General features: G+C 42.7%; 1 protein-coding gene across 1 annotated transcript in view; it reads left to right on the top strand.

Moving 5' to 3' along the window:
* Positions 1-25,791, top strand: part of eys (eyes shut homolog) — an 877,903-nt gene that overhangs the window by 342,029 nt on the left and 510,083 nt on the right. The window contains 1 exon segment of the mRNA XM_060915649.1: positions 20,978-21,099. Within this exon segment, the coding sequence (XP_060771632.1) occupies positions 20,978-21,099 (122 nt within the window).

Genomic DNA, 25,791 nt, shown 5'->3' on the forward strand with positions numbered 1-25,791 from the left:
AGCCTGCAGTCCAGATCTTTCACCCATAGAAAACATTTGGTGCATCATAAGACAGTTGAGCAACTAGAATCCTACATTAGACAAGAATGGGTTAACATTCCTATCCCTAAACTTGAGCAACTTGTCTCCTCAGTCCCCAGACGTTTACAGACTGTTGTAAAGAGAAAAGGGGATGTCTCACAGTGGTAAACATGGCCTTGTCCCAACTTTTTTGAGATGTGTTGTTGTCATGAAATTTAAAATCACCTAATTTTTCTCTTTAAATGATACATTTTCTCAGTTTAAACATTTGATGTCATCTATGTTCTATTCTGAATAAAATATGGAATTTTGAAACTTCCACATCATTGCATTCCGTTTTTATTTACAATTTGTACTTTGTCCCAACTTTTTTGGAATCGGGGTTGTAGATCGTTTAAACTATTTTCAAGATATTATCACTTGCTAAGACATCATTTTTTGCAGTGCAGAACAATGTTCCATGCCACACAGTCAGGTTAATCAAGGTATGGATGGTGGACCACAAGATCAAGACCCTGTCATGGCCAGCCTAAGCTCCAGACCTGAACCCCATTGAAAACCTCTGGAATGTGACCAAGAGGAGGATGGATGATCAGAAGCCATCAGACAGAGCTGAGCTGATTGAATTTTTGCACAAGGAGTGGCATAAAGTCACCCAAGAGCAACATGAAAGACTGGTGGAGAGCATGCGAAGATGCATGAAAAATGTGATTTAAATGTGAGGGTTATTCCACCAAATATTGATTTCTAAACTCATCTTAAGTTCAAACATGAGTATTGTGTTGCTGAAAAATTAATATGATCTTGATTTCTACACTGCAAAAAATTGAAAACTGAATTTGAGGAGAAAATTAGTTAATACAAGTGAAAATATCTTGCTGCATGGACAGATAATTACTTGACAAGACATCTTGGAATAAGTTAATTGCAATCTACCTGTAGAACTAGGTTTAATAATCTCAGAATTGGTGTCTTGTATTCTTCTAATAGGAAATGCTAGATCGTTTCAACTATTTTCAAGATATTTTCACTTGCTAAGACATCATTTTTTGCAATGTATGCATTATGCAAGGTCTGAAAATACTTAATCTTATTTGTTATTTTGATCAGTTGTCATGTTCCTCAAACACATACCTATAAATAGTAAAACCAGAGAAATTGATAATTTTGCAGTGGTCTCTAATTTTATATATATATATGCAGTGCTCAGCATAAATATGAGTACACCCCCTTTGAAAAGTAACATTTTAAACAATATCTCAATGAACACAAACAATTTCCAAAATGTTGAAAAGACAAAGTTTAATATAACATCTGTTTAACTTATAATGTGAAAGTAAGGTTAATAATATAAACTTAGATTACACGTTTTTTCAGTTTTACTCAAATTAGGGTGGTGCAAAAATGAGTACACCCCACAAGAAAAACTACTACATCTAGTACTTTGATGGCCTCCATGATTTTTAATGACAGCACCAAGTCTTCTAGGCATGGAATTAACAAGTTGGCGACATTTTGCAACATCAGTCTTTTTCCATTCTTCAACAATGACCTCTTTTAGTGACTGGATGCTGGATGGAGAGTGATGCTCAACTTGTTTCTTCAGAATTCCCCAAAGAAAATAATTTCTTTCCACCACAAAGGTGAAGGCTACAAGAAGAACAGCAAAGCTTGAGTTATCAGTTAGAATACTGTAGCAAAAGTGGTACAAAAATTTAAGAAAGATGGAACTGCAACCCTCTCACAGAGACGTCCAGGTCGTCCACGGAAGTTAACACCTCGACAGGAGCATCTTATGAGAAGGGTTGAAGAAAATCAGCATGCAAGTTCACTACAGTTATCTAAAGAAGTGGAAAGCCAAACTGGGGTGACTATTTCCTGTGACACAATACGGCGTACACTGCAGAAGAATGGCATCCATGGATGCCATCCACGAAAGAAGCCTCTCCTAAAGCCCAGGCACAAAAAAGCCTGCCTAGAGTTTGCCAGGGCCCATGCTAACAAAGATGAAGACTACTGGGACTCTATACTCTGGAGTGATGAGACCAAGATAAATGTTTTTGGAACTGATGGCTTCAAAACTGTATGGCATCGCAAAGGTGAGGAATACAAAGAAAAATGCATAGTGCCTCCAGTGAAACATGGTGGTGGCAATGTCCTTATGTGGGGCTGCATGCGTGCTGCTGGTGTCAGGGAGCTGCATTTCATTGATGGCATCATGAATTCACAGATGTATTGCTCTATACTGAAAGAGAAGATGCTATCATCACTCCATGCCCTTGGTCATCGTGCATTTTTCCAACATGACAATGATCCTAAACACACATCTAAGGCCACTGTTGGATTTCTGAAGAAGAACAGGGTGAAATTGATTCAGTGGCCAAGTATGTCTCCTGATCTGAACCCAATCGAACACCTATGGGGAATTCTGAAGAGACAAGTTGAGCATCACTCTCCATCCAGCATCCAGTCACTAAAAGAGGTCATTGTTGAAGAATGGAAAAAAGATTGATGTTGCAAAATGTCGCCAACTTGTTCATTCCATGCCTAGAAGACTTGGTGCTGTCATTAAAAATCATGGAGGCCATACAAAGTACTAGATGTAGTAGTTTTTGTTGTGGGGCATACTCATTTTTGCACCACCCTAATTTGAGTAAAACTGAAAAATGTGTAATCTAAGTTTATATTATTAAACTTACTTTCACGTTATAAGTTAAACAGATGTTATATTAAACTTTGTCTTTTCAACATTTTGGAAATTGTTTTTCATTGAGATATTGTTTAAAATGTTACTTTTCAAAGGGGGTATACTCATTTACGCTGAGCACTATATATATATATATATATATATTTATATATATATATATATATATATAGTGCCTTGCAAAAGTATTCATACCTCTTGAACTTTTTCACATTTTTCCACCTTACAACCACGAACTTAAAAGTTTTTTATTGAGATTTTATATGATAGACCAACACAGAGTAGCACATAATTGTGAAGTGAAACGAAAATGATAAATGGTCTTCAAAATTTTAAACAAATAAAAATCTGAAAAATGTGGTGTGCATTAGTATTCAGCCCCCCGCGTCAATACTTTGTAGAGCCACCTTTTGCTGCAATTACAGCTGCAAGTCTTTTGTGGTATGTCTCTACCAGGTTTGCACATCTAGACACTGAAATTTTTGCCCATTCTTCTTTGCAAAATAGCTCAAGCTCAGCCAAATTGGATGGAGTGTGTCTGTGAACAGCAATTTTCAAGTCTTGCGACAGATGCTCAATGGAATTTAGGTCTGGACTTTGACTGGGCCATTCTAACATGAATATTCTTTGATCTAAACCATTCCATTGTAGCTCTGGCTGTATGTTTAGGGTCATTGCCTTGCTGGAAGGTGAATCTCCTTCCCGGTCTCAGGTCTTTTGCAGCCTCCAACAGGTTTTCTTCCAGGATTGCCCTGTATTTAGCTCCATCCGTCTTCCCATCAACTCTGACCAGCTTCCCTGTCCCTGCTGAAGAAAAGCATCCCCATAGCATGATGCTGCCACCACCATGTTTCACAGTGGGGATGGTGTGTGCAGAGTGATGAGCAGTGTTAGTTTTCCGCCACACATAGCGCTTTGCATTTAGGCCAAAAAGTTCAACTTTGGTCTCATCTGACCAAGCACCTTCTTCCACATATTTGCTGTGTCCCCTACATGGCTTCTTATGCCTGTCTTTCAACAATGGCTTTCTTCTTGCCACTCTTCCAAAAAGGCCAGATTTGTGGAGTGTACGACTTATAGTTGTCCTGTGCACAGATTCTCCTACCTGAGCTGTGGATTTCTGCAGCTCCTCCAGAGTGATCATGGGCCTCTTGGCTGCTTCTCTGACCAGTGCTCTCCTTGCTCGCTCTGTCAGTTTAGGTGGATGGCCATGTCTTGGTAGGTTTGCAGTTGTGCCATACTTTTTCCATTTTTGAATGATGGATTGAACAGTGCTTCTTGAGATGTTCAGAGCTTGGGATATTTTTTTATAACCTAACCCTGCTTTAAACTTCTCCAGAACTTTATCCCTGACATGTCTGGTGAGTTCTTTGGTCTTCATGATGCTGTTTGTTCTTCAGTGTTCTCTAATAAACCACTGAGGCCTTCACTGAACAAGTGTATTTATGCTGAGAGTAAATTACACACAGTAGTACTCCATTAACTAATTAGATAACTTCTGAAGGCAATTGATTGCACTGGATTGTATTTAGAGGTATCAGAGGACAGGGGGCTGAATACTAATGCACACCACATTTTTCAGATTTTTATTTGTTTAAAATTTTGAAGATCATTTATCATTTTCGTTTCACTTCACAATTATGTGCTACTCTGTGTTGGTCTATCACATAAAATCTCAATAAAAAACTTAAGTTTGTGGTTGTAAGGTGGAAAAATGTGAAAAAGTTCTAGGAGTATGAATACTTTTGCAAGGCACTGTATATAATATTATGGAAAGAAGTGTTTTACTGGGAAATATGTCACTCGTATTTTTGAAGATATCGTGTTTATCTTCTCGTCCATCCAGCCACTGGGGGTGCATAAGCATACTCTTGGTGTCGGTTCCAAGCCTGGATAAATTGGAGAGGGTTGCGTCAGGAAGGGCATCCGGAGTAAAACTGTGCCAAATCTAACATGCGGAATGAAAAGAGAAATACCATACTGGATCGGTCAGGGCCCGGGTTAACAACGACTGCCTCTGGTCCTGTTGGTTAGCAGGGTGGCCAGTGGAAAGTGTGCTACTGTTGCACCAAAACAGAGAAGGAGAAAGAGAGAGGGGAGGCGTGTTAGGAGAGAGCATGAAAGATGGAAGGGAAGGAGCTTAGAATTGAGGGTAGGAACACTGAATGTGGGAACATTGACTGGCAGAGCGAGAGAGTTAGCAAGTATGATGGAAAGAAGGAAGTTGGACATTTTGTGTGTGCAGGAGACGAGGTGGAAAGGAATCAAGGCCAAGAACATTGGAGATGGATGCAAATTGTTTTATTATGAAGTCGATGGAAAGAGAAATGGTGTTGGTATTGTTTGGAGGGGAGAGTTGGTCAACAGTGTGATTGATGTGAAGAGGGTGTCAGATAGAGTGATAGGCATGAAATTGGAGATTCAAGGAGTGGTAATCAATGTTGTGTGCGCGTACGCCCCATAGGTTGGATGTGAGAATGAAGAGAAAGAGTCTTTCTGGGAAAAGATGGATGAAGTGGTCGAAAGTATACCGAGGGAGGAGCGCATGCTGATAGGAGCAGATTTGAATGGACATGTTGGCGAGGGAAATGGAGGAGATGATGGCATGATGGGCAGATATGGTGTAAGAGAGAGAAATGTGGAACGGCAAATGGTGGTTGAGTTTTCAAAGAGGACGAATTTGGCAATAGTCAATACATACTTTGAGAAGAAAGAGCAGCACAGGGTGACGTTTAAGAGTGGAGGAAGATATACACAGGTGGACTACATACTCTGCAGAAGGGGTAACCTGAAGGAGATTGGAGACTGTAAAGTGATGGCGGGGAGAGTGTAGCTAGACAACATCAAGTGGTCATGTGCAGGATGAGCTTGAAAGTGAAAAAGAGGAAGCGTGAAATAGTGGAGCCAAAGGTTAAGTGGTGAAAACTAAAAGGGGTTGAACATCAGAAGGAGTTTAGGGAAGAAATGAAACGAGCATTGAGTGGTCATGGAAGTCTGCCAGAAGATTGGAATACTACTGCTGTACTAGTAAGAGAGGCAGCAAGGAAGGTGCTAGGGTGGTCATCGGGAAGGAGGAAGGAAGACAAGGAGACATGGTGGTGGAATAAAGAAGTGCAGGAAATTATAAAAGAGAAGAGGCTAGCAAAGAAGAGTTGGGACGATCAGAGAGATGAGGAAAGCAGGCAGTTATACAGAGAGACGAGACAGAAGGCAAAAAGAGCAGTAGTGAAGGTGAAAGCAGATGCATACCAGGAGTTGTATGAAAGAATGGAGGCCAAAGAAGGAGAGAAAGACCTGTCCGGGCTAGCTAGGCAAAGAAACAGGGAAGCAAGGGATGTACAGCAGGTAAGAGTGATGAAAGATGTAAATGGAAATGTGCTGACAAAGAAAGAGAGTGTCTTAAGAAGGTGGAAAGAGTACTTTGAGGATTTATTAAATGAGGAGAATCCAAGGGAGAAAAGGTCAGATTCACTGGAGACAGCAAATCAGGAAGCAGAGTTGGTTAGTAAGGATGAGGTGAGGGCAGCCATGAAAAAAATGAAGACTGGGAAAGCAGTCAGACCAGATGGTATCCCGATTGAGGCTTGGAGATGTTTGGGTGAGACGGCTGTGGAGTTCCTAACGAGATTGTTTAATAAGATCCTAGAGAATGAGAAAATGCCAAATGAATGAAGAAAGAGTGTGCTTGTCCCAATATACAAGAATAAGGGAGATGTACAGAGCTGCAGTAATTACAGAGGAATAAAATTGATGAGCCACACCATGAAGCTATGGGAAAGGGTATTGGAGGTGAGATTGAGAAGCGAGGTAGCAATCTGTGAACAGCAGTACGGGTTTATGCCAAGGAAGAGCACATCGGATGCAATTTTTGCTTTAAGAACGTTAATGGAGAAGTACAGAGAAGGCCAGAGAAAGCTACATTGTGTGTTTGTAGACCTGGAGAAGGCATACGATAGAGTGCCAAGAGATGAGTTATGGTATTGTATGAGAAAGAGTGGAGTGAATGAGAAGTATATTAGAGTGGTGCAAGACATGTATGAGAACATGTATGGTGCAAGACATGTATGTGAAACAGCAGTGAGGTGTGCAGTTAGAACAACTGAATGGTTCAAGGTGAAGGTGGGACTCCATCAAGGATCTGCTATGAGCCCTTTTTTGTTTGCCATAGTGATGGATAGCTTGATGGATGAAGCGAGGCAAGAGTCACCATGGAACATGATGTTTGCAGATGATATTGTGATATGTGGTGAAAGTAGAAAGGAGGTTGAGTTGGGTTTGGAGAGATGGAGGTATGCATTGGAACGAAGAGGAATGAAGGTGAGCAGTAGCAAGACAGAATACATGTGCATCAATGAGAATGGGGATGAGAGTGTAGTGAAGATGCAAGGAGTAGGCGTAAAGAAAGTTGGTGAATTCAAGTACCTGGGGTCAACTGTGCAGGAAAATGGGGGCTGCGATAGTGAGGTGAGAAAGAGAGTGCAGGCAGGGTGGAGCAGTTGGAGAAGGATTTCGGGAGTCATTTGTGATAGGAAAATCCCAGCAAACATGAAAGGTAAGATGTATAAGACAGTAGTGAGACCAGCTATGATGTATGGATTGGAGACCGTACCCTTAACGAAGAGACAGGAGGCAAAGTTGGAGGTGGCGGAGTTGAGGATGTTAAGGTTTGCAATGGGAGTGACAAGGTTGGACAGGATAAGGAACGAGCACACCAGAGGGACAGCACATGTGGAGAGCTTGGGAATTAAGCTAAGAGAGAGGAGACTGAGATGGTGTGGGCACATCCTGAGAAGAGATGCAGAGCATGTGGGAAGGAGAATGTTGAGGATGGAGCTGCCAGGCAAACGAAAATGAAGAAGGCCAAAGACGAGATACATGGATGTGGTGAGAGAGGACATGAAAGTGGCAGGTGTGGTAGAGAAGGATGCGGAAGACAGGGAGCAATGGAGACTAAAGATCTGCTGTGGTGAACCCTAATCAAGAGCAGCCAAAAGAAGATGATGATGATGTTTATCTTGTCGTGTTGAAAAACCTCACATTTTTCATAAGAAATACATCACAGATCTGAGTGACATATTTAAATAATATTGGCTGGCTTTGAGTGATCTTTCAGATATATTCCATTCAGCTAGCATGATACTGAACGAGTTGAAGACGAGTTCAATATCATGCTAGCTGAATGGAATATATCTGATAGACCATGAAAAAATAACCAGCCAATATTATTATTATTATTATTATCTCATCTCATCATCTCTAGCCGCTTTATCCTTCTACAGGGTCGCAGGCAAGCTGGAGCCTATCCCAGCTGACTACGGGTGAAAGGCGGGGTACACCCTGGACAAGTCGCCAGGTCATCACAGGGCTGACACATAGACACAGACAACCATTCACACTCACATTCACACCTACGGTCAATTTAGAGCCACCAGTTAACCTAACCTGCATGTCTTTGGACTGTGGGGGAAACCAGAGCACCCGGAGGAAACCCACGCGGACACGGGGAGAACATGCAAACTCCACACAGAAAGGCCCTCGCCGGCCCCGGGGCTCGAACCCAGGACCTTCTTGCTGTGAGGCAACAGCGCTAACCACTACACCACCGTGCCACCCCTATTATTATTATTATTATTCTACATCCACACTCTCTTCATATCAGCATATTCGAAGGCCAACGCTAACTTCCCCGTGAGTTGGTGCTGTTAGCGTGGCAGTGCAGTCACCTTCCAGCTGGTGTAGCGTTCATCAGCACAGCAGTGCAGTCACCTTCCAGCCAGTATAACATTCATTAGTAGCATTCACGAAGGCCAATGCTAGCTTACCCACGAGTTAGTGCTGTTAACACGGCAATGAAGTCACCTTCCAGCCGGTGTAGCATTTTTTAGCGCAGTAGTGAAATCACCTTCCAGCCAATGTAGCATTCAGCAGTAGTGTTAGTGAAGGCCAATGCTAGCGCAGTCAAGCCAGTGCTATTGAGCACTAGTAGCACAGGCTAATGACCGAGAAACTCAGATTTCTGTCTCCAGACTCTTCTTCCATGCACACTTGCCACAGTATTTTTCACTCATACTTAAGTATTAATTTCCCTATGTAATTTACTTACTTACTTTTAAAATCAACATCGACAACTACACACAATGGAGCTACCTGGAAGCCAAAATTCTCTCAAAATCTTTAGTTTTTAACAAAGCAAACCTGGTGGCCATGTTTGTTTACAAATTGTCACAGTTGCTCACTAGTGCAGAAGTTTTATGTCTCCAATGTGTCTCTTTTCCAGTTTTTTGATGTCTGTTGGTATGTTTTTCTCTTGGAAATATCTATGAACAATATATAATGAAGTTTTGGTAGCCTTTCGGATATTCAGCACGTCTTTAGTTTCAGTTTTCAGTTTATTTATTTAGTGCTTAATTATAGCAAAGCTAATCCTAGCAGTAACACTGGATTAGCCTCATCTTTTCTCTTTCCCAGCGGACAAAGAAATGGTTCTGCGCATGCGCAGCAGAAAAGTTGTGTCATTGGATATTAGCACGCGCCTCTGACATGTGATGTCATGTTGTCTTGACAATGTGCAATATTGTAACAATATTGCATGCTCATTCTCAATTGAGGAGAGTGGTGCAATACATGTAGGATAAGCAATAATGATAATGTTGCATGCTATCAAACCAAATGAATGAAACCCACTAGAAGGGAATAGGATCCATGTTCCTTACATACAGTACTGGTGTTCTGACTGCTACACCACTGATGTCCTCAGCTGAGACCATCCCTCATCATGTGTCTCGACCCCTAGCTCAGTACACTCTCAGGATGGGGGGTCCACAGTGGTGATCAATCACTGCACGTCGGTGGTGGGTCTCAAGCTACTAGCATCTCTCTTCATCCAAACCCAGTATGATGCCTTTTCTTCTGCCTGGGCCATTCTCTGTACTGCCAGCCTCCTGCCCTGCCCTGTCACTCCTAGTGCAGAGAACATCTGCCACACTGACTGTGCAGGAAAGCCTCTGCATCCAATCTCCACTGGATATTTCCATGTTTGCCATCCTCTGTCTCTACATTCAGCCAACAGTTCCTCATTCTTGGCCCTCTTCCTTTCATTGGCTTCAACACATATTTCTTCCCATCAAACGGTCAACTCGATGATCAAGATCTTCTTAGTTCCTAGTGACCAAAGAACCACATCTGGTTTAAGATTAGTTGGTACAATCTCTGGGAATTTCAGCTTCTGACTTTCGGTCATATTCCAGCTTCTAGTCTCTGGCCTGGGTTAGAATCCCAGACTTGCACTCTCTTTTGGTTCCTATCTCTCCTTCCAAAACAAACTGTATCTGTATTGGTTTCTGCATAGGGTGTTTTCCTATTTTTCCCTCTCTTTCTCGATCATGTCTGCCAGTTCCCATTGTACCGGTACCTGATTGTGTCGCCACATATACCTTCCTTGTGACAGAGTGACATTGTATGAAGAAAGGATATCTTCTAAGGTTCCTCTCTTTCCACGCAAGGAACAATCCGGTGTCTCTGTCAGGCCCCATCTGTGCAAGTTTGCTGGTGTTGGTAACACATCATACACAGACAGCAGGAGGAACTGGAGTTGGAATTGTGGATACTTCCATATCTCTGACCAGGTGAGCGATCATTGTTCTGTTCCCCACCTTGTCCATGCTCCCTGACTACCTAGTTCAGCTGCTCTGACCTGCCTATTCTCCTCTTCTCTGGACTTTATTTCCTTCTGGACCATGTTGCACCTCTCATATGAATCGGCATTCTTCCAGTGGCAGCTCTTGGTTCTACCTAGGTCTTGTTGTCCTACTGCTATTGTCCCTATGATGTTCTTGTGACACAATCTGCTCTTGGCTTCACTAACTGCTTTTGTTGCTGACCACTTCCAGCCTGTCTTTACTTCCACTCCGGCTACCCATACTTTGTCATCTTTGGAATCTTTTAATGTCATGATCAGTCATGCCTTTCCAACCTTGAACTCCTCAGCTATCGATGTTAAGGATAGCTGTAACTTGGCCATCCTGCTGTAGAGTCCTATTGAAATAAAGCATGGCGGTACACCCAACCACTTTCTGAGATGCTTGTTAATCAAAAAGGATAACCAAGATGGTACATCCAGTTACTATGCCCTTTTGAAGCTTCTGCCAAGATGTTGTGAAATTCCTGGTTGTAAACCACAGATGAATTCCATTGAAGTAGCTTCTAATGAGTTCTCTGAAGTGTCCAGGTATATGACAGTATTTATAAGTGACTCCTCTATGTGTGGGATGGTACCATCAGCATTGGCCAGATCTAACCATACTATTGTTAAGTCCTTCTTGTTCACTTTTGCCTGATTGATGTGTTCTGATCTCTCCTCCTTTGGAATAAAACAGCCCTCTGCCTTCTGCCAGCAAGGTGGTATCTTCCCCTTCCTTCAGACTACTTTCATCAGTTTCTATAGGTGTTTCAAGATCCTTGGATACTTCTTATATACTTTGTAAGGGATGCCACTGGGTCCTGGTGCTGATGCTTATCTAGCCTTTTTCACAATATCTGCCACTTCTTTCCATGTTGGCTCCCTTATTTCCACCGGCACTTCTGGTTCTGGCTCGCCTTCTATCCTATCACACCAACCTAATGGATTGTGTCATTGTTCACCACTGTACATTTCTGCCAGATGCCTTTCCACCTCCTCTTCTGAGCTCTGCAGTGACCCAGACTTCATGGCCTCAAGTGTTGCCTGAGTAAATCTGTATTGGTTGGCTACAAACATTGCTTTCTTTCTTGCTTTTTCTCATTGTGCTTTTCTTATCCTCTCTACTTTCTGAAGCTTGTTCCTACACTCCCTCAAAATAGATCTTAGCTAGCTAAGTCCTGCTGTCGCCATCTCATTTGTTATTCTATCTTGCTTGGTGATGGTACTTATCTCTGTCCTTAGGGCATGGATCTCCTTTTGATGTCTATTTGGTTTCTCTTGCTTTTCCTCTCCATTTCTGATCTCCTTTACCCCAAACCATTCTTGGTCTACTGTGTTACACCATTGTTGACAAAGTTGACAGTTTCCTGTGTACATCTCGCATCAATGTGCTTTTTAAAATCTTGTCTAGGTCTTCGTCAAAGATCTCCCATCTCTTGTCTGTTGGTGGCCACTGCACTCTTGGTTTCTGGCTTTATGTTGAAGGTTCTGCATCAGTCCTGGGTGGGTTTGGATAGCCTGGCTCCTCCTCAATGTTGGTCTGAGTAGCCTCATAATGCAGGAGGTCCTCAACCCTGTAGTGTTATTCCTGGCTGTGGTCCTCCTCCAACTGATCAGTGTTCACTGTACGTTCCCTCTGCTGCTTCTCAGATCCACACCTACATAGTCTTTATTCCATCAAAAAGTGACCAGTATGTACAACCCTGAATCCAAAAAAGTTGGGACAAAGTACAAATTGTAAATAAAAATGGAATGCAATAATTTAAAAATCTCAAAAACTGATATTGTATTCACAAAAGAGCATAGACAAATGTCGAAAGTGAGACATTTTGAAATTTCATGCCAAATATTGGCTCATTTTAAATTTCATGACAGCAACACATCTCAAAAAAGTTGGGACAGAGGCAATAAGAGGCTGGAAAAGTTAAAGGTACAAAAAAGGAACAGCTGGAGGACCAAATTGAAACTCATTAGGTCAATTGGCAATAGGTCATTAACATGACTGGGTATAAAAAGAGCATCTTGGAGTGGCAGCGGCTCTCAGAAGTAAAGATGGGATCAACAATCCCCCTAATTCTGCAGCGACAAATAGTGGAGCAATATCAGAAAGAAGTTCGACAGTGTAAAATTGCAAAGAGTTTGAACATATCATCTACAGTGCATAATATCATCAAAAGATTCAGAGAATCTGGAAGAATCTCTGTGCATAAGGGTCAAGGCTGGAAAACCATACTGGGTGCCCGTGATCTTCGGGCCCTTAGACGGCACTGCATCATATACAGGCATGCTTCTGTATTGGAAATCATAAAATGGGCTCAGGAATATTTCCAGAGAACATTATCTGTGAACACAAGTCATCGTGCCATCCGCCGTTGCCAGCTAAAACTCTATAGTTCAAAGAAGTCATCGTATCTAAACATGACCAGAAGCGCAGACGTCTTCACTGGGCCAAGGCTCATTTAAAATAGACTGTGGTAAAGTGGAAAACTGATCTGTGGTCAGACGAATCAAAATTTGAAGAAGTTCTTTATGGAAATCAGGGACGCCGTGTCATTTGGACTAAAGAGGAGAAGGACGACCCAAGTTGTTATCAGTGCTCAGTTCAGAAGCCTGCATCTCTGATGGTATGGGGTTGCATTAGTGCATGTGGCATGGGCAGCTTACACATCTGGAAAGACACCATCAATGCTGAAAGGTATATGCAGGTTCTAGAGCAACATATGCTCCCATCCAGATGACGTCTCTTTCAGGGAAGACCTTGCATTTTCCAACATGACAATGCCAAACCACATACTAAATCAATTACAGCATCATGGCTGCGTAGAAGAAGGGTCCGGGTACTGAACTGGCCAGCCTGCAGTCCAGATCGTTCACCCATAGAAAACATTTGGCGCATCATAAAACAGAAGATATGACAAAAAAGACCTAAGACAGTTGAGCAACTAGAATCCTACATTAGACAAGAATGGGTTAACATTCCTATCCCTAAACTTGAGCAACTTGTCTCCTCAGTCCCCAGACGTTTACAGACTGTTGTAAAGAGAAAAGGGGATGTCTCACAGTGGTAAACATGGCCTTGTCCCAACTTTTTTGAGATGTGTTGTTGTCATGAAATTTAAAATCACCTAATTTTTCTCTTTAAATGATACATTTTCTCAGTTTAAACATTTGATATGTCATCTATGTTCTATTCTGAATAAAATATGGAATTTTGAAACTTCCACATCATTGCATTCCATTTTTATTTACAATTTGTACTTTGTCCCAACTTTTTTGGAATCGGGGTTGTGTGTGTGTGTGTGTGTGTGTGTGTATATATTATATACATACATACATTATATATATATATATATATATATATATACACACACACACACACACACACACACACACACAGTGGGGCAAAAAAGTATTTAGTCAGCCACCAATTGTGCAAGTTCTCCCACTTAAAAAGATGAGAGAGGCGTGTAATTTTCATCATAGGTACACTTCAACTATGAGAGACAGAATGGGGGGAAAGAATCCAGGAAATCACATTGTAGGATTTTTAATGAATTAATTGGTAAATTCCTCGGTAAAATAAGTATTTGGTCACCTACAAACAAGCAAGATTTCTGGCTCTCACAGACCTGTAACTTCATCTTTAAAAGGCTCCTCTGTCCTCCACTTGTTACCTGTATTAATGGCACCTGTTTGAACTCGTTATCAGTATAAAAGACACCTGTCCACAACCTCAAACAGTCACACTCCAAACTCCACTATGGCCAAGACCAAAGAGCTGTCAAAGGACACCAGAAACAAAATTGTAGACCTGCACCAGGCTGGGAAGACTGAATCTGCAATAGGTAAGCAGCTTGGTGTGAAGAAATCAACTGTGGGAGCAATTATTAGAAAATGGAAGACATACAAGACCACTGATAATCTCCCTCAATCTGGGGCTCCATGCAAGATCTCACCCCATGGGGTAAAAATGATCACAAGAACGCTGAGCAAAAATCCCAGAACCACACGGGGGGACCTAGTGAATGACCTGCAGAGAGCTGGGACCAAAGTAACAAAGGCTACCATCAGTAACACACTATGCCGCCAGGGACTCAAATCCTGCAGTGCCAGACGTGTCCCCCTGCTTAAGCCAGTACATGTCCAGGCCCATCTGAAGTTTGCTAGAGAGCATTTGGATGATCCAGAAGAGGACTGGGAGAATGTCATATGGTCAGATGAAACCAAAATAGAACTTTTTGGTAAAAACTCAACTTGCTGTGTTTGGAGGAGAAAGAATGCTGAGTTGCATCCAAAGAACACCATACCTACTGTGAAGCATGGGGGTGGAAACATCATGCTTTGGGGCTGTTTTTTCTGCAAAGGGACCAGGACAACTGATCCGTGTAAAGGAAAGAATGAATGGGGCCATGTATCGTGAGATTTTGAGTGAAAACCTCCTTCCATCAGCAAGGGCACTGAAGATGAAATGTGGCTGAGTCTTTCAGCATGACAGTGATCCCAAACACACTGCCTGGGCAACGAAGGAGTGGCTTCGTAAGAAGCATTTCAAGGTCCTGGAGTGGCCTAGCCAGTCTCCAGATCTCAACCCCATAGAAAATCTTTGGAGGGAGTTGAAAGTCCGTGTTGCCCAGCGACAGCCCCAAAACATCACTGCTCTAGAGGAGATCTGCATGGAGGAATGGGCCAAAATACCAGCAACAGTGTGTGAAAACCTTGTGAAGACTTACAGAAAATGTTTGACCTCTGTCATTACCAACAAAGGGTATATAACAAAGTATTGAGATAAACTTTTGTTATTGACCAAATACTTATTTTCCACCATAATGTGCAAATAATTTCTTTAAAAATCAGACAATGTGATTTTCTGGATTTTTTTTTTTCCTCACTTTGTCTCTCATAGTTGAGGTATACCTATGATGAAAATTACAGGCCTCTCTCATCTTTTTAAGTGGGAGAACTTGCACAATTGGTGACTGACTAAATACTTTTTTGCCCCACTGTGTGTGTGTGTGTGTGTGTGTGTGTGTGTGTGTATATATATATATATATATATATATATATGATTTGGTGAAAGGTTTATTGTTAAACATCAATAAGTAATAACAATAAGTAATAAATGGATTTTTGTTGGGAGAAAAATTCTCGAATTGTAGAGGCTGATTTGGATCACTCTAACTTTGCATTTGTAGGACACAACAAATATTTATCATCAAGCTGATACTTGCACTGACTGTCATCTGTAAGACAAATCTAGATGTATGCTACCTAACAATTTTACACTAATTATTCTGTAACTACATGAGGAAAAAAATCATTCGAGACCTGTAGACAGTGAATCAGTGGATAAATAAAGATTTAGGTATTTAATATTTATTTTTTTCCTCAACTGTTTTTTGTTTTAAGACAGCCTAAACCCTCTGTTGTTGCGCTTTTCATTTCCGCTTCCAAAGCACAGTCCTGAGACCACAGTTTTCCTCGGAGAGGATTCAGGACACAGCAGTGTGGAAGAATCAGATGTTACTGTGAGAGTAATAAAGCAGCCTGCGGTTCCTCTCACTCCTGATTACCTTCACCAGGAAATGCAGACAAACTGAAAGTTCACAAATTATGTGAAACTGTAAACCTGGACTTTACCGATATGTTTGGATTGTTTATCCTCACTGTATGATTGGATTACCTGTATCCTTGGGACTCGCCATCTTTGCTTGTCAGCCCCGGTACCTGCACCAAGGCTGTCACCATCAATTCCAAATTCAGCCTACACTCAACGGAGCTATCCCCACTGTGGTGTCAATATTCCCCACTGGATTGTTGGCTCACAATAGCAGGGTTGGAGGCATAGACTCGCGAAATCTTCGGTGCCTGGCTCCTCCACCACTACGCACAGACATTATCCCAGTGCACTGGACTCCTCGCTCCCCCCTCAAAACCACATGCACTGGCGGAGTAAATGCAGCGAATCTTCGTTCACTACCAGCACATATGAACTTAACATTATTCCCGACACCAGTGGCTCAGCCATCACCGATCAGCGTCGCCCTAATAAATGTCTGATCCCTGACAAAAGGAGACTTTTACTTTAAATGGCATTATATTATCTTGTTAACTGGATTTTCTATTTGTAACCGAGACTTGGCTTACTGTTGGTGATCACCTTTCACTCGGCAAACTTTGTCCCCCTTATTTTCATTTTTTAAGCTCACCAAGGTCTTCTGGTTGTGGAGGTGGTTTAGTCACCATTTTCAACAACTCATTTAAATGCAGATTTCTTCCCACCAGCGCTTATTCCACTTTTGAGATGCAACTCTTATCGATTAATGGCCCTGCCCCTGTCCTATATGCTCTGGTGTACAGGCCTCCCAAAGCCTCCAGCACTTTCATTCAAGAGTTTTCTGACCTTTTGTCTGTCATGGCCTCTCATTCTGATAAGTTGTTAATTTTAGGTGACTTTAACGTTCATGTGCGTTATTCAAATAAGCCCATGGTGAGCAAATTTTTAAACCTGGTTGACTCTTTAATTTAACCCAATTAGTATCTGGTCCTACACATCAGAAAGGCCACACACTTGATCTTGTCCTGTCATCTGGTTTTCCTGTCTCACACTTAGTCATTTCTGACATCGCTGTGTCAGATCACTTCATGATAGTTTAAATCTCTCTGGTCCTTCTCCTATCCATCCTCCCCCATCATTCCCAATCTATAAACTCAGCCACTCCACAGCTTTTCTCCATTTCGTTTTCTGACTGCCACCTACCCAGAATCACTGAAGCCCTAGCCACCTGCAGCGACACCTCCGAGCTTGTCAATCTTTTTAACTCTACTTGCGCCAACATTTTAAATGATGTGGCCCTTCTCAAGTCTCGGAAAGTTAGGTCCAATACTACACCCTGGCTTAATGATTCCACCTGCGCTGCACGACGTGCCTGTAGATGGGCTGAACGTAAATGGAAAAAAGACAAACTACAAGTATCATATGAAATCTTGCAAGACCACCTAAAATGCTACGAACTCTCTGTACAGATGGCACGAAAGGACTATTTTAGTAACCTCATAAACAAAGACGCAAATAGACCCAGAGTGCTGTTCAAGACAATCAACTCTCTTTTAAACCCAGCTGCTCCAGTTACCTCTGCTTTAATAATGAAATGTGAGGAATTTTTTAAATTCTTTACTGAAAAAGTAATGGTATTTGGATCCCCCTGTTCTATAGCCAGGCTGACAATTGCACTTGGCCCCCTATCTGCGAATGGTCACAGTACAGTGAGAAATCTTGGCATTTCAATGGACAGTTCACTCAGTTTTAACAGTCAAGTCAGCAGTGTGGTGAAGGGAAGCTTTTATCAGCTCTGAACCATAGCCAAACTAAAGCCACTTTTATCTTCTACTGATCATGAAACTCTCATTCATGCTTTTATTTAATCTCGTTTGGACTATTGCAACTCTTTGTACACAGTTCTAACCCAGTCTAACATCAATAGGCTACAAATGGTCCAAAATGCAGCAGCTAGGCTTTTAACTAGTACTAAAAAGAGAGAACATACTGGTATCTTACCTGTCTTGGCTCATCTCCACTGGCTACCAATTAAATATAGAATCGATTTTAAAATTTTACTTTTTGTTTTTAAAGCTCTCAACGGTCTTGCTCCATCTTATATAACAGAGCTTTTAACCCCCTACTCTCCCCTAAGGTCACTCAGGTCATCCTCCCAGCAACTCCTCACAATCCCCCACTCACACCTTAAAAGCAGAGGTGATCGGGCCCTTTCTGTTTTTGCCCCAAAGCTTTGGAATAGTCTCCCACCCCACATCAAATCCTGCCCAACCATTGCCAGTTTTAAATCTAATTTGAAAACCTATCTTTTAACCCTTGCTTTTAGTTCAGTCTGATACAGGTTTTCTTTTTCCTTTTTATCCTGCTCTTATTTTAATCTTGTTTCTATTTATTCAAGTCATAGTTGTTGTTTTGATTTTCATTTATTTATTTATTTTAATTTGTGTATTTATTGATCATCTTTATCCTTGACTCTTAATATCTTTTTTTTTTTAAACTGTCTTATATTCCTTGCCTTTGTGTCCTGCTCTGATTTCTAAATGTCTTTTTTACTGCCTTTATCTGTGAAGCACTTTGGGTCAACTGCTGTTGTTTTTAATTGTGCTATATAAATAAACTGACTTGACTTAATAGACAACTATATTCTTCCATTCTTTAAATGGCATATAAATAACAAAGCTGCTATTTGTCCATTTGCTTTGGGAGGGAATACATCTAAATAGGATTCCTGTATTCCTAGATGCAAATTTATTATCTCATCTCATTATCTCTAGCCGTTTTATCCTGTTCTACAGGGTCGCAGGCAAGCTGGAGCCTATCCCAGCTGACTACGGGCGAAAGGCGGGGTACACCCTGGACAAGTCGCCAGGTCATCACAGGGCTGACACATAGACACAGACAACCATTCACACTCACATTCACACCTAAGGTCAATTTAGGCCAAGTTTACATTAGACCGTATCTGTCTCGTTTTCTTTGCGGATGCACTGTCCGTTTACATTAAAACGCCTGGAAACGCCGGGAAACAGGAATCCGCCAGCGTCCACGTATTCAATCTAGATCGTGTCTGGTCCGGTGCTGTTTAAACATTGAGAATACGCGGATACGCTGTGCTGAGCTCTAGCTGGCATCGTCATTGGACAACGTCACTGTGACATCCACCTTCCTGATTCGCTGGCGTTGGTCATGTGACACGACTGCTGAAAAACGGCGCGGACTTCCGCCTTGTATCACCTTTCATTAAAGAGTATAAAAGTATGAAAATACTGCAAATACTGATGCAAATACTGCCCATTGTGTAGTTATGATTGTCTTTAGGCTTGCCATCCTTCCACTTGCAAGTGGTAAGTGACGCGCATACCCGATATGCACTGAGAGCACACACACAGCGGCTCAGTCCCGAATTACTGCTCGTGCACTTCACTCGCGTGCTCTGTGAGCTGTGCAGGGCCGGAGTGCGCACCCTCCAGAGGGCACTCGCTGTTCAGGGCGGAGTGATTTGGAGCGCAGGATGCCTGCGGAGCCGAGCATATCCGTGTATTGGTGTTGCTGTGTGCAGGCGAATCGTGTATTGGTGTTGCTGTGTGCATGTTAATCGTTTTAAAAACGTTAATCTGATGATCCGCTGATACGGTCTAATGTAAACCCCACCTTAGAGTCACCAGTTAACCTAGCCTGCATGTCTTTGGACTGTGGGGGAAACCGGAGCACCCGGAGGAAACCCACGCAGACACGGGGAGAACATGCAAACTCCGCACAGAAAGGCCCTCGCCGGCCACGGGGCTCGAACCCGGACCTTCTTGCTGTGAGGCGGCAGTGCTAACCACTACACCACCATGCCGCCTGCAAATTTATTCTCATACATAAAAGATAAAACATTATAAAATACAGACCATCAGCTGTTGTTACTGATTCATGATTTAGAGTATACTAAATCCAGGTATTGTATTGTATCCAGGACATACACAGTATACTGTCTGCATGAAAATCATTCAGAAATGAATGTCATTGTCTGGGTTATGAATCATTTTAGCACAACAACCTTAACAAAAATTTTCTTGCAAGAGAATCAGTTCAATACCTTAACTTCACTGCTTCAGTATGCTGCTTTTTTTTTAGCAAAATCGAGGTAAATGAATGACGTATGAACAGATTCTTGATTATCTTTTCCTTTGCATCAATCTGTGTGTGTGTGTACGCTTGTGCCTGTACACATGGGAAGGGGGTGCACTGGGACAAAGAGGGGTTTCTTGGCAGCAGCTGCTGTGAGTAATGGTGGCTGCCACCCAGGACCCCGAGCAGTTAATTAGAGCAATAGCAGCTACACGTGCCGAGCCAGAGTGACAGCACAGATTATGCGCTAAATCTCAGGCATAATGAAGAATCCTGGGACACAGGAGCTGGGTTTGCAATAAATTTGCTCGTAGAAGATTCCCACAATTACCTCTGTCACCAGCTGCCTATATATGGCTGTCAAGATGTGCAAAGGTGAAAGATCCACCTGTGTGTGATTAAAGTCTGGATAATTGTGTTATTGGGCCTCTGATAAATTCAGTGAAGCCTGAGTGCAACATTCACTTCTGTATAGCTGGTAAAGGACACAGCCACAAAAAACATGTAATTAGATATTTTGCATTTTAAAGCTCATGCATAAAATGGGTTAGACAGGAAGTAATGATAGTCAATGACTTTACTTCTCAAAAGTCTATAGGAATACATGCTGTGTGCCCTTTTTGTCTGCCATTTATCATTTGGACTGGACTGTCACAGACACAAATCACAATAATCCATTGTTTTGTTTTGCTCTCTCGTCAAGGTTTATAAGAAAGAGTTTTTATTTTTAACCACACTGACTTGTCCTTGTAACTCTTGTTCCTACAGAGATGAGATTGCACTGAGAGCAAATGATGAAGTCGACATGATTTCATTGCTTATTTGCACAAAAGTCATTCATTCTGCCTGGGTCATCTACCAGCCCCTCTGACTAAGGAATTGTTTGGTTCTTATTTTTCTCCTTCAGTTGTGGATGGCTTTTACTGCCTCTGTAACCCTGGTTATGCTGGAGTGTGGTGCAAGCAGGACATTGACAACTGCCTTAGCAATATGTGCGAGAATAATTCAACTTGTGTTGACCTCCATCTGGTGAGTTTGGAATGCTGTTGTGTTGAATCCAAATGTACCTCAGTTAATTAAACAAGGGATGTCCTGTTATTGAAAATAACCTTTGATGTGACTAGTGACTTCAATATAGAGTTTACTTTCAGGTTGTTTTTTTTTTGGCATAAGGATTTACTGTAATGGCACGTTATAGCAGTTGAGAAGCTGTGTGCTGGGAAATGACTTGGCTGAAGTTACATAACAGCATTGCCACAAGCCACCTTACAGCATTACTTTCAACTGCCTTCAGTTGAAGTGACAATCTGATTGGTTTTAGTTCTTCTGGAAGTTAAGCGTTGGTTTTTTTTTTGTTGTTTGTTTCTAATTTCTATTTGTTCATGATTTTAGTGATTGAACACTGATTGATTAGTTAATTTAGCAGTTGCTTGATGAACCTCATGCAGCTATCCAATCAGCCAATAATGTAGCAGCAGTACAATCCATAATATCATGGACATACAGATCACAACTTTCAGTTAATATTTCCATCAAATATCAGAATGTGGGGGGAAATTGTGATCTCAGTAACTTTCAGTATTGCAGGGTTGTTGTTAGTGCTAAAATGACTGGCTTGAGTATTTCATACACTACAGAACTCCTCAGAATTTCATGGACAAAAGTGGAATCAAGGAAATGGGCATTAAGGCAATGGGTTTTTTTTTAAAATCTCATCTCATTATCTCTAGCTGCTTTATCCTTCTACAGGGTCGCAGGCAAGCTGGAGCCTATCCCAGCTGACTACGGGCGAAAGGCGGGGTACACCCTGGACAAGTTGCCAGGTCATCACAGGGCTGACACATAGACACAGACAACCATTCACACTCACATTCACACCTACGCTCAATTTAGAGTCACCAGTTAACCTAACCTGCATGTCTTTGGACTGTGGGGGAAACCGGAGCACCCGGAGGAAACCCACACGGACACGGGGAGAACATGCAAACTCCACACAGAAAGGCCCTCGACGGCCCTGGGGCTCGAACCCAGGACCTTCTTGCTGTGAGGTGACAGCGCTAACCACTACACCACCGTGCCGCCCTTTTTTTTTAAATATATTTTTTAATTTTTTAATTTAAATTTATTTATTTATTTAGGTTTTCAACTATTTGATGTGAACATTAACTGAAGCCCTTGAACTGTATCTGCATGATTTTATGCGTTGTGCTGCTGCTAGTTTGGCTGATTTGTAAAATTGCATGAATGAGCAGGTGTATAGGTGTTACTACTGAAGTGGTCAGTGTAATTTGAAGAGAAAAATATGGGAATAATAATTGTACAGACACACACAAACACTGTCCTTTGTTCCTCCTTTGCTGCAGCATCCCTTTGTACATTACTAAACTTACAGTAAATGAATGTCTTTTCCTGTTCATTGTAGTGGCTTCCTTCTGACCTGTTCCACATCTTCAGTGTCCCCATTCATTCTGATATGCTTTCTGTCCTCACTTTCTATTTTCATTTGGTACAGTCTCTCCTCCACTTTGTTTACGTGTCTTTGTTTTTCTTGGCTCTTCTCCTCCCTTCCATGCAAGGCAAACCTCCTCCCTCAAAACAAGGTGTTTAGATTTGTTCTTCCACATTGAAGTGCAAGGGGAAACGACTGTCTCATTTATTCCTATTGACTAATACAAATGCAGACCCCTTGGGATATTTATAGAACTATATGTGGAGATCTGAAACAGAGATGGTTCATTTTGTGGCAGCCATTTAAACGAAAAGATCAGCTACTTATAGACAGTCACTGCATGTCTGCAGTTTTTTTTTTTTTATATGCAGTGTGCCCAAATTGCATAGGGGGAGATGTTTATTAAAGGTGCTGGCTCCCTATTTTCCGAATACTCTGCAGTAAGAAGTGAACTGCCATTTTCAATACGAGCGATTGTGGCAATGGGGATGTGGTCAAGTGTTGGTTTGTGAATGGAGGACAGGGCCAGGAAAGGTGAACGGTGAAGTCAATACACCTGTTGTTGATTAATGTGGTGTCTGTGTGTGTATATTGCAGTCAGGATGGAAGGTAAAAAAGGAGGTAGAGAGCCACGAGAGGGGCTTTCTCCTGACCAGAACGTACGTGTGTGTGTGTGTGTCCGTGTATCCATCCACATGAGTGAGATTAGTAAAGCTGAAAAGCAAAGCACAAAATCAGAAATAAAGGCTGTGCTAACAATTTCCCACCTGCTACGCTTCAGCATTCCACCCACATCAGGGATTTGCCACAGTGGTGCCTTGTGTGAGGATACTGAAGGGAACCACCCCATGGAGCCCTCTCCATTGAAAGATCTAAATTCATGCCCTTGCCACTGCCCAACAGAGCCAGCACCAAGTGCTGACTGCCCTCCGGCAGGAGCAACATTTTGAAGCTTTGCTGCTGGCTCAGCAGGAAGAGCACCAGGTGTTCTGGCACCTGCTTGTGTTGGTGGGGTCCTTGACCACCACTGCAACAGACCCACCCCATGTCACGCTGACAAAGATAGGACCGTACAACAACTTGGAGCCATTCATTGCCCTCTTTGAGCAAGTGGCCGAAGCATGGGGGTGGCCGGTCGAACAACATATGGCATGTCTACTACCACTGCTGACTGGGGAGACACAGCTCGCCCCAAAACAGCTCCCCGCGGACAGCTGGCTTGTCTACGCTGACCTGAAGTGAGCCATCCTGCAGCATGTTGGCCACTCTTCAGTGCAACATCGCCAACACTTCCACGTGCTGACATTGGAGGAAGTTGGCTAACCATTCACTTTTGGCCAACAGCTCTGGGATGCCTGCTGGCAGTGGCTGAGATTGGAGGATGGCAACACTGAGGGGATCATTGACCTGGTGACACTGGAGCAGTTCATTGCCCGGCTTCAAGAAGGAATGGTGGAGTGGGTCCAGTGCCACTGGATCAGGCCATTGAATTGGCGGAGGACCATTTGGTGGCTCTTCTGGCAGTAGGCAGACATTCCGCCTCTTCACTTTCTCCTTCCTCCCCTCTCTTCTTCTCACTCCTGCTGCATTCCCCCACCACAGAGGTGGGGGCCGCCACACCCATGGTGTCTCCCTTCTGTCTTCCCCTTCTGTGTCTTCTACCCCCCCCCCCCACGTGAGGAACTCTTATTGCCAGTGCAGAGGTGAAGTCTGGGCTGGTATGCTGGCATTGGGGGGAGGGGCATCTCCAGGGCCAGTGCTCTGCGATGGAGGTGGGAGCTGTGGTCCAGATCCCCAACGTACCAGAGACCACCCTCAATCAGGTCAGAGTATATTGTATACCGGTGAGTGTTCAAGGGGATATGTATCACATGGTGGCGGATTCCGGCTGTAATCAGACCTTAATCCACCAAAGCCTGATGCAATTTGAAACACTGGGGAGAGCAGAAGTGGTGAAGATTATTGTGTGCATGCGCATGGGGATGTTCACAAATATCCACTAGTGTCCATCCACATTCTATTTCGGGGGGAAAAGCATAGTGTAATGGTGACAGTTAACCCGCGTCTCACCCACCCACTGATTCTGGAAACTGATTAGCCAGGGTTTAAAGGCTTAATTGGGGGTGGGGGGGAATCCCAGTGTGGCATTGACTGGGGAAGCTGTCTCCGAGACATCTACATTAGCACCACATCAGGGTGCTATGAGGAGTAGGGAGCAACTCACCCCTCCTCCCTCCCCCAGGCATTCCCTCAAGGATGAACAGATGCAAGACAAGACTCTGTGCCATGTCTTTGACCAAGTGAGAGTAATCGATGGTCAACCCCTCCAGCCAAATGTGACTCCCTCCTTCCCCCACTTCACTATTATAGATAAGTTGTACTGAGTGATGCAGGACACTCAAACCTGTGAACATATAGCACAGTTGTTAATCCCAAAGAGCTGTAAGGAACTCGTATTCCACACAGCTCACTTTAACCCGATGGCCAGACATTTAGGACAAGATAAAACACTAGTCTGAATAATGGCTCCATTCTAGTGGCTAGGGATTCATGGGGATGTCCGTTGCTAGTGTGCGGCATGCCACAAATGCCAACTAGTAAATCAAGAGGCCACCCCAAAAGCACCTTTGTGCCCTCTCCCTCTAATTGAGACCCCCTTCGAGAGAATTGGCATGGATCTCATTGGGCCATTAGATCGGTCAGCATGGGGATATTGCTTTATTTTAGTCCTGGTAGACTATGCAGCATGATATCTGGAAGCAGTGCCTCTCTGCAATATTTCAGCATGCACTCTTCCATGTTCTCTCCCGAGTTGGGATTCCCAAATAAATCCTGACTGACCAAGGCACTATGTTTATGTCGTGCACACTTCGCAAATGGTATGGGTTATTGGGTATTAAATCGATCCGCACCAGCATCTATTATCCACATACAGATGTCTTGGTGGAATGATTCAGACACTTAAAAATTTAATTTGGAAGTTTGTAAGTGAAGATGCACATAATTGGGATAAATGGCTCAAGCCCCTGTTATTTGCAGTATAATAATTTGCAGTGAGAGGTCTCACAAGCCTCCATGGGATTCTCCCTATTCAAATTGTTATACAGGCATAAGCCTCGTGGCATTTTCGTGGGAAAATTGGGAGGAGGGACCTTCAACTAGTAAAAACAAAATTCAATACATTCTTGACCTGTGTGCAAAGCTTCACACCCTCACACACTTTACCGAGGAGAACTTGCAGCAGGCACAAGAGCATCAAATTCTGTTATACA

The sequence above is a fragment of the Neoarius graeffei genome, chromosome 3 (genome assembly GCF_027579695.1).
Source record: "Neoarius graeffei isolate fNeoGra1 chromosome 3, fNeoGra1.pri, whole genome shotgun sequence".
Taxonomy (NCBI): Eukaryota; Metazoa; Chordata; class Actinopteri; order Siluriformes; family Ariidae; genus Neoarius; species Neoarius graeffei.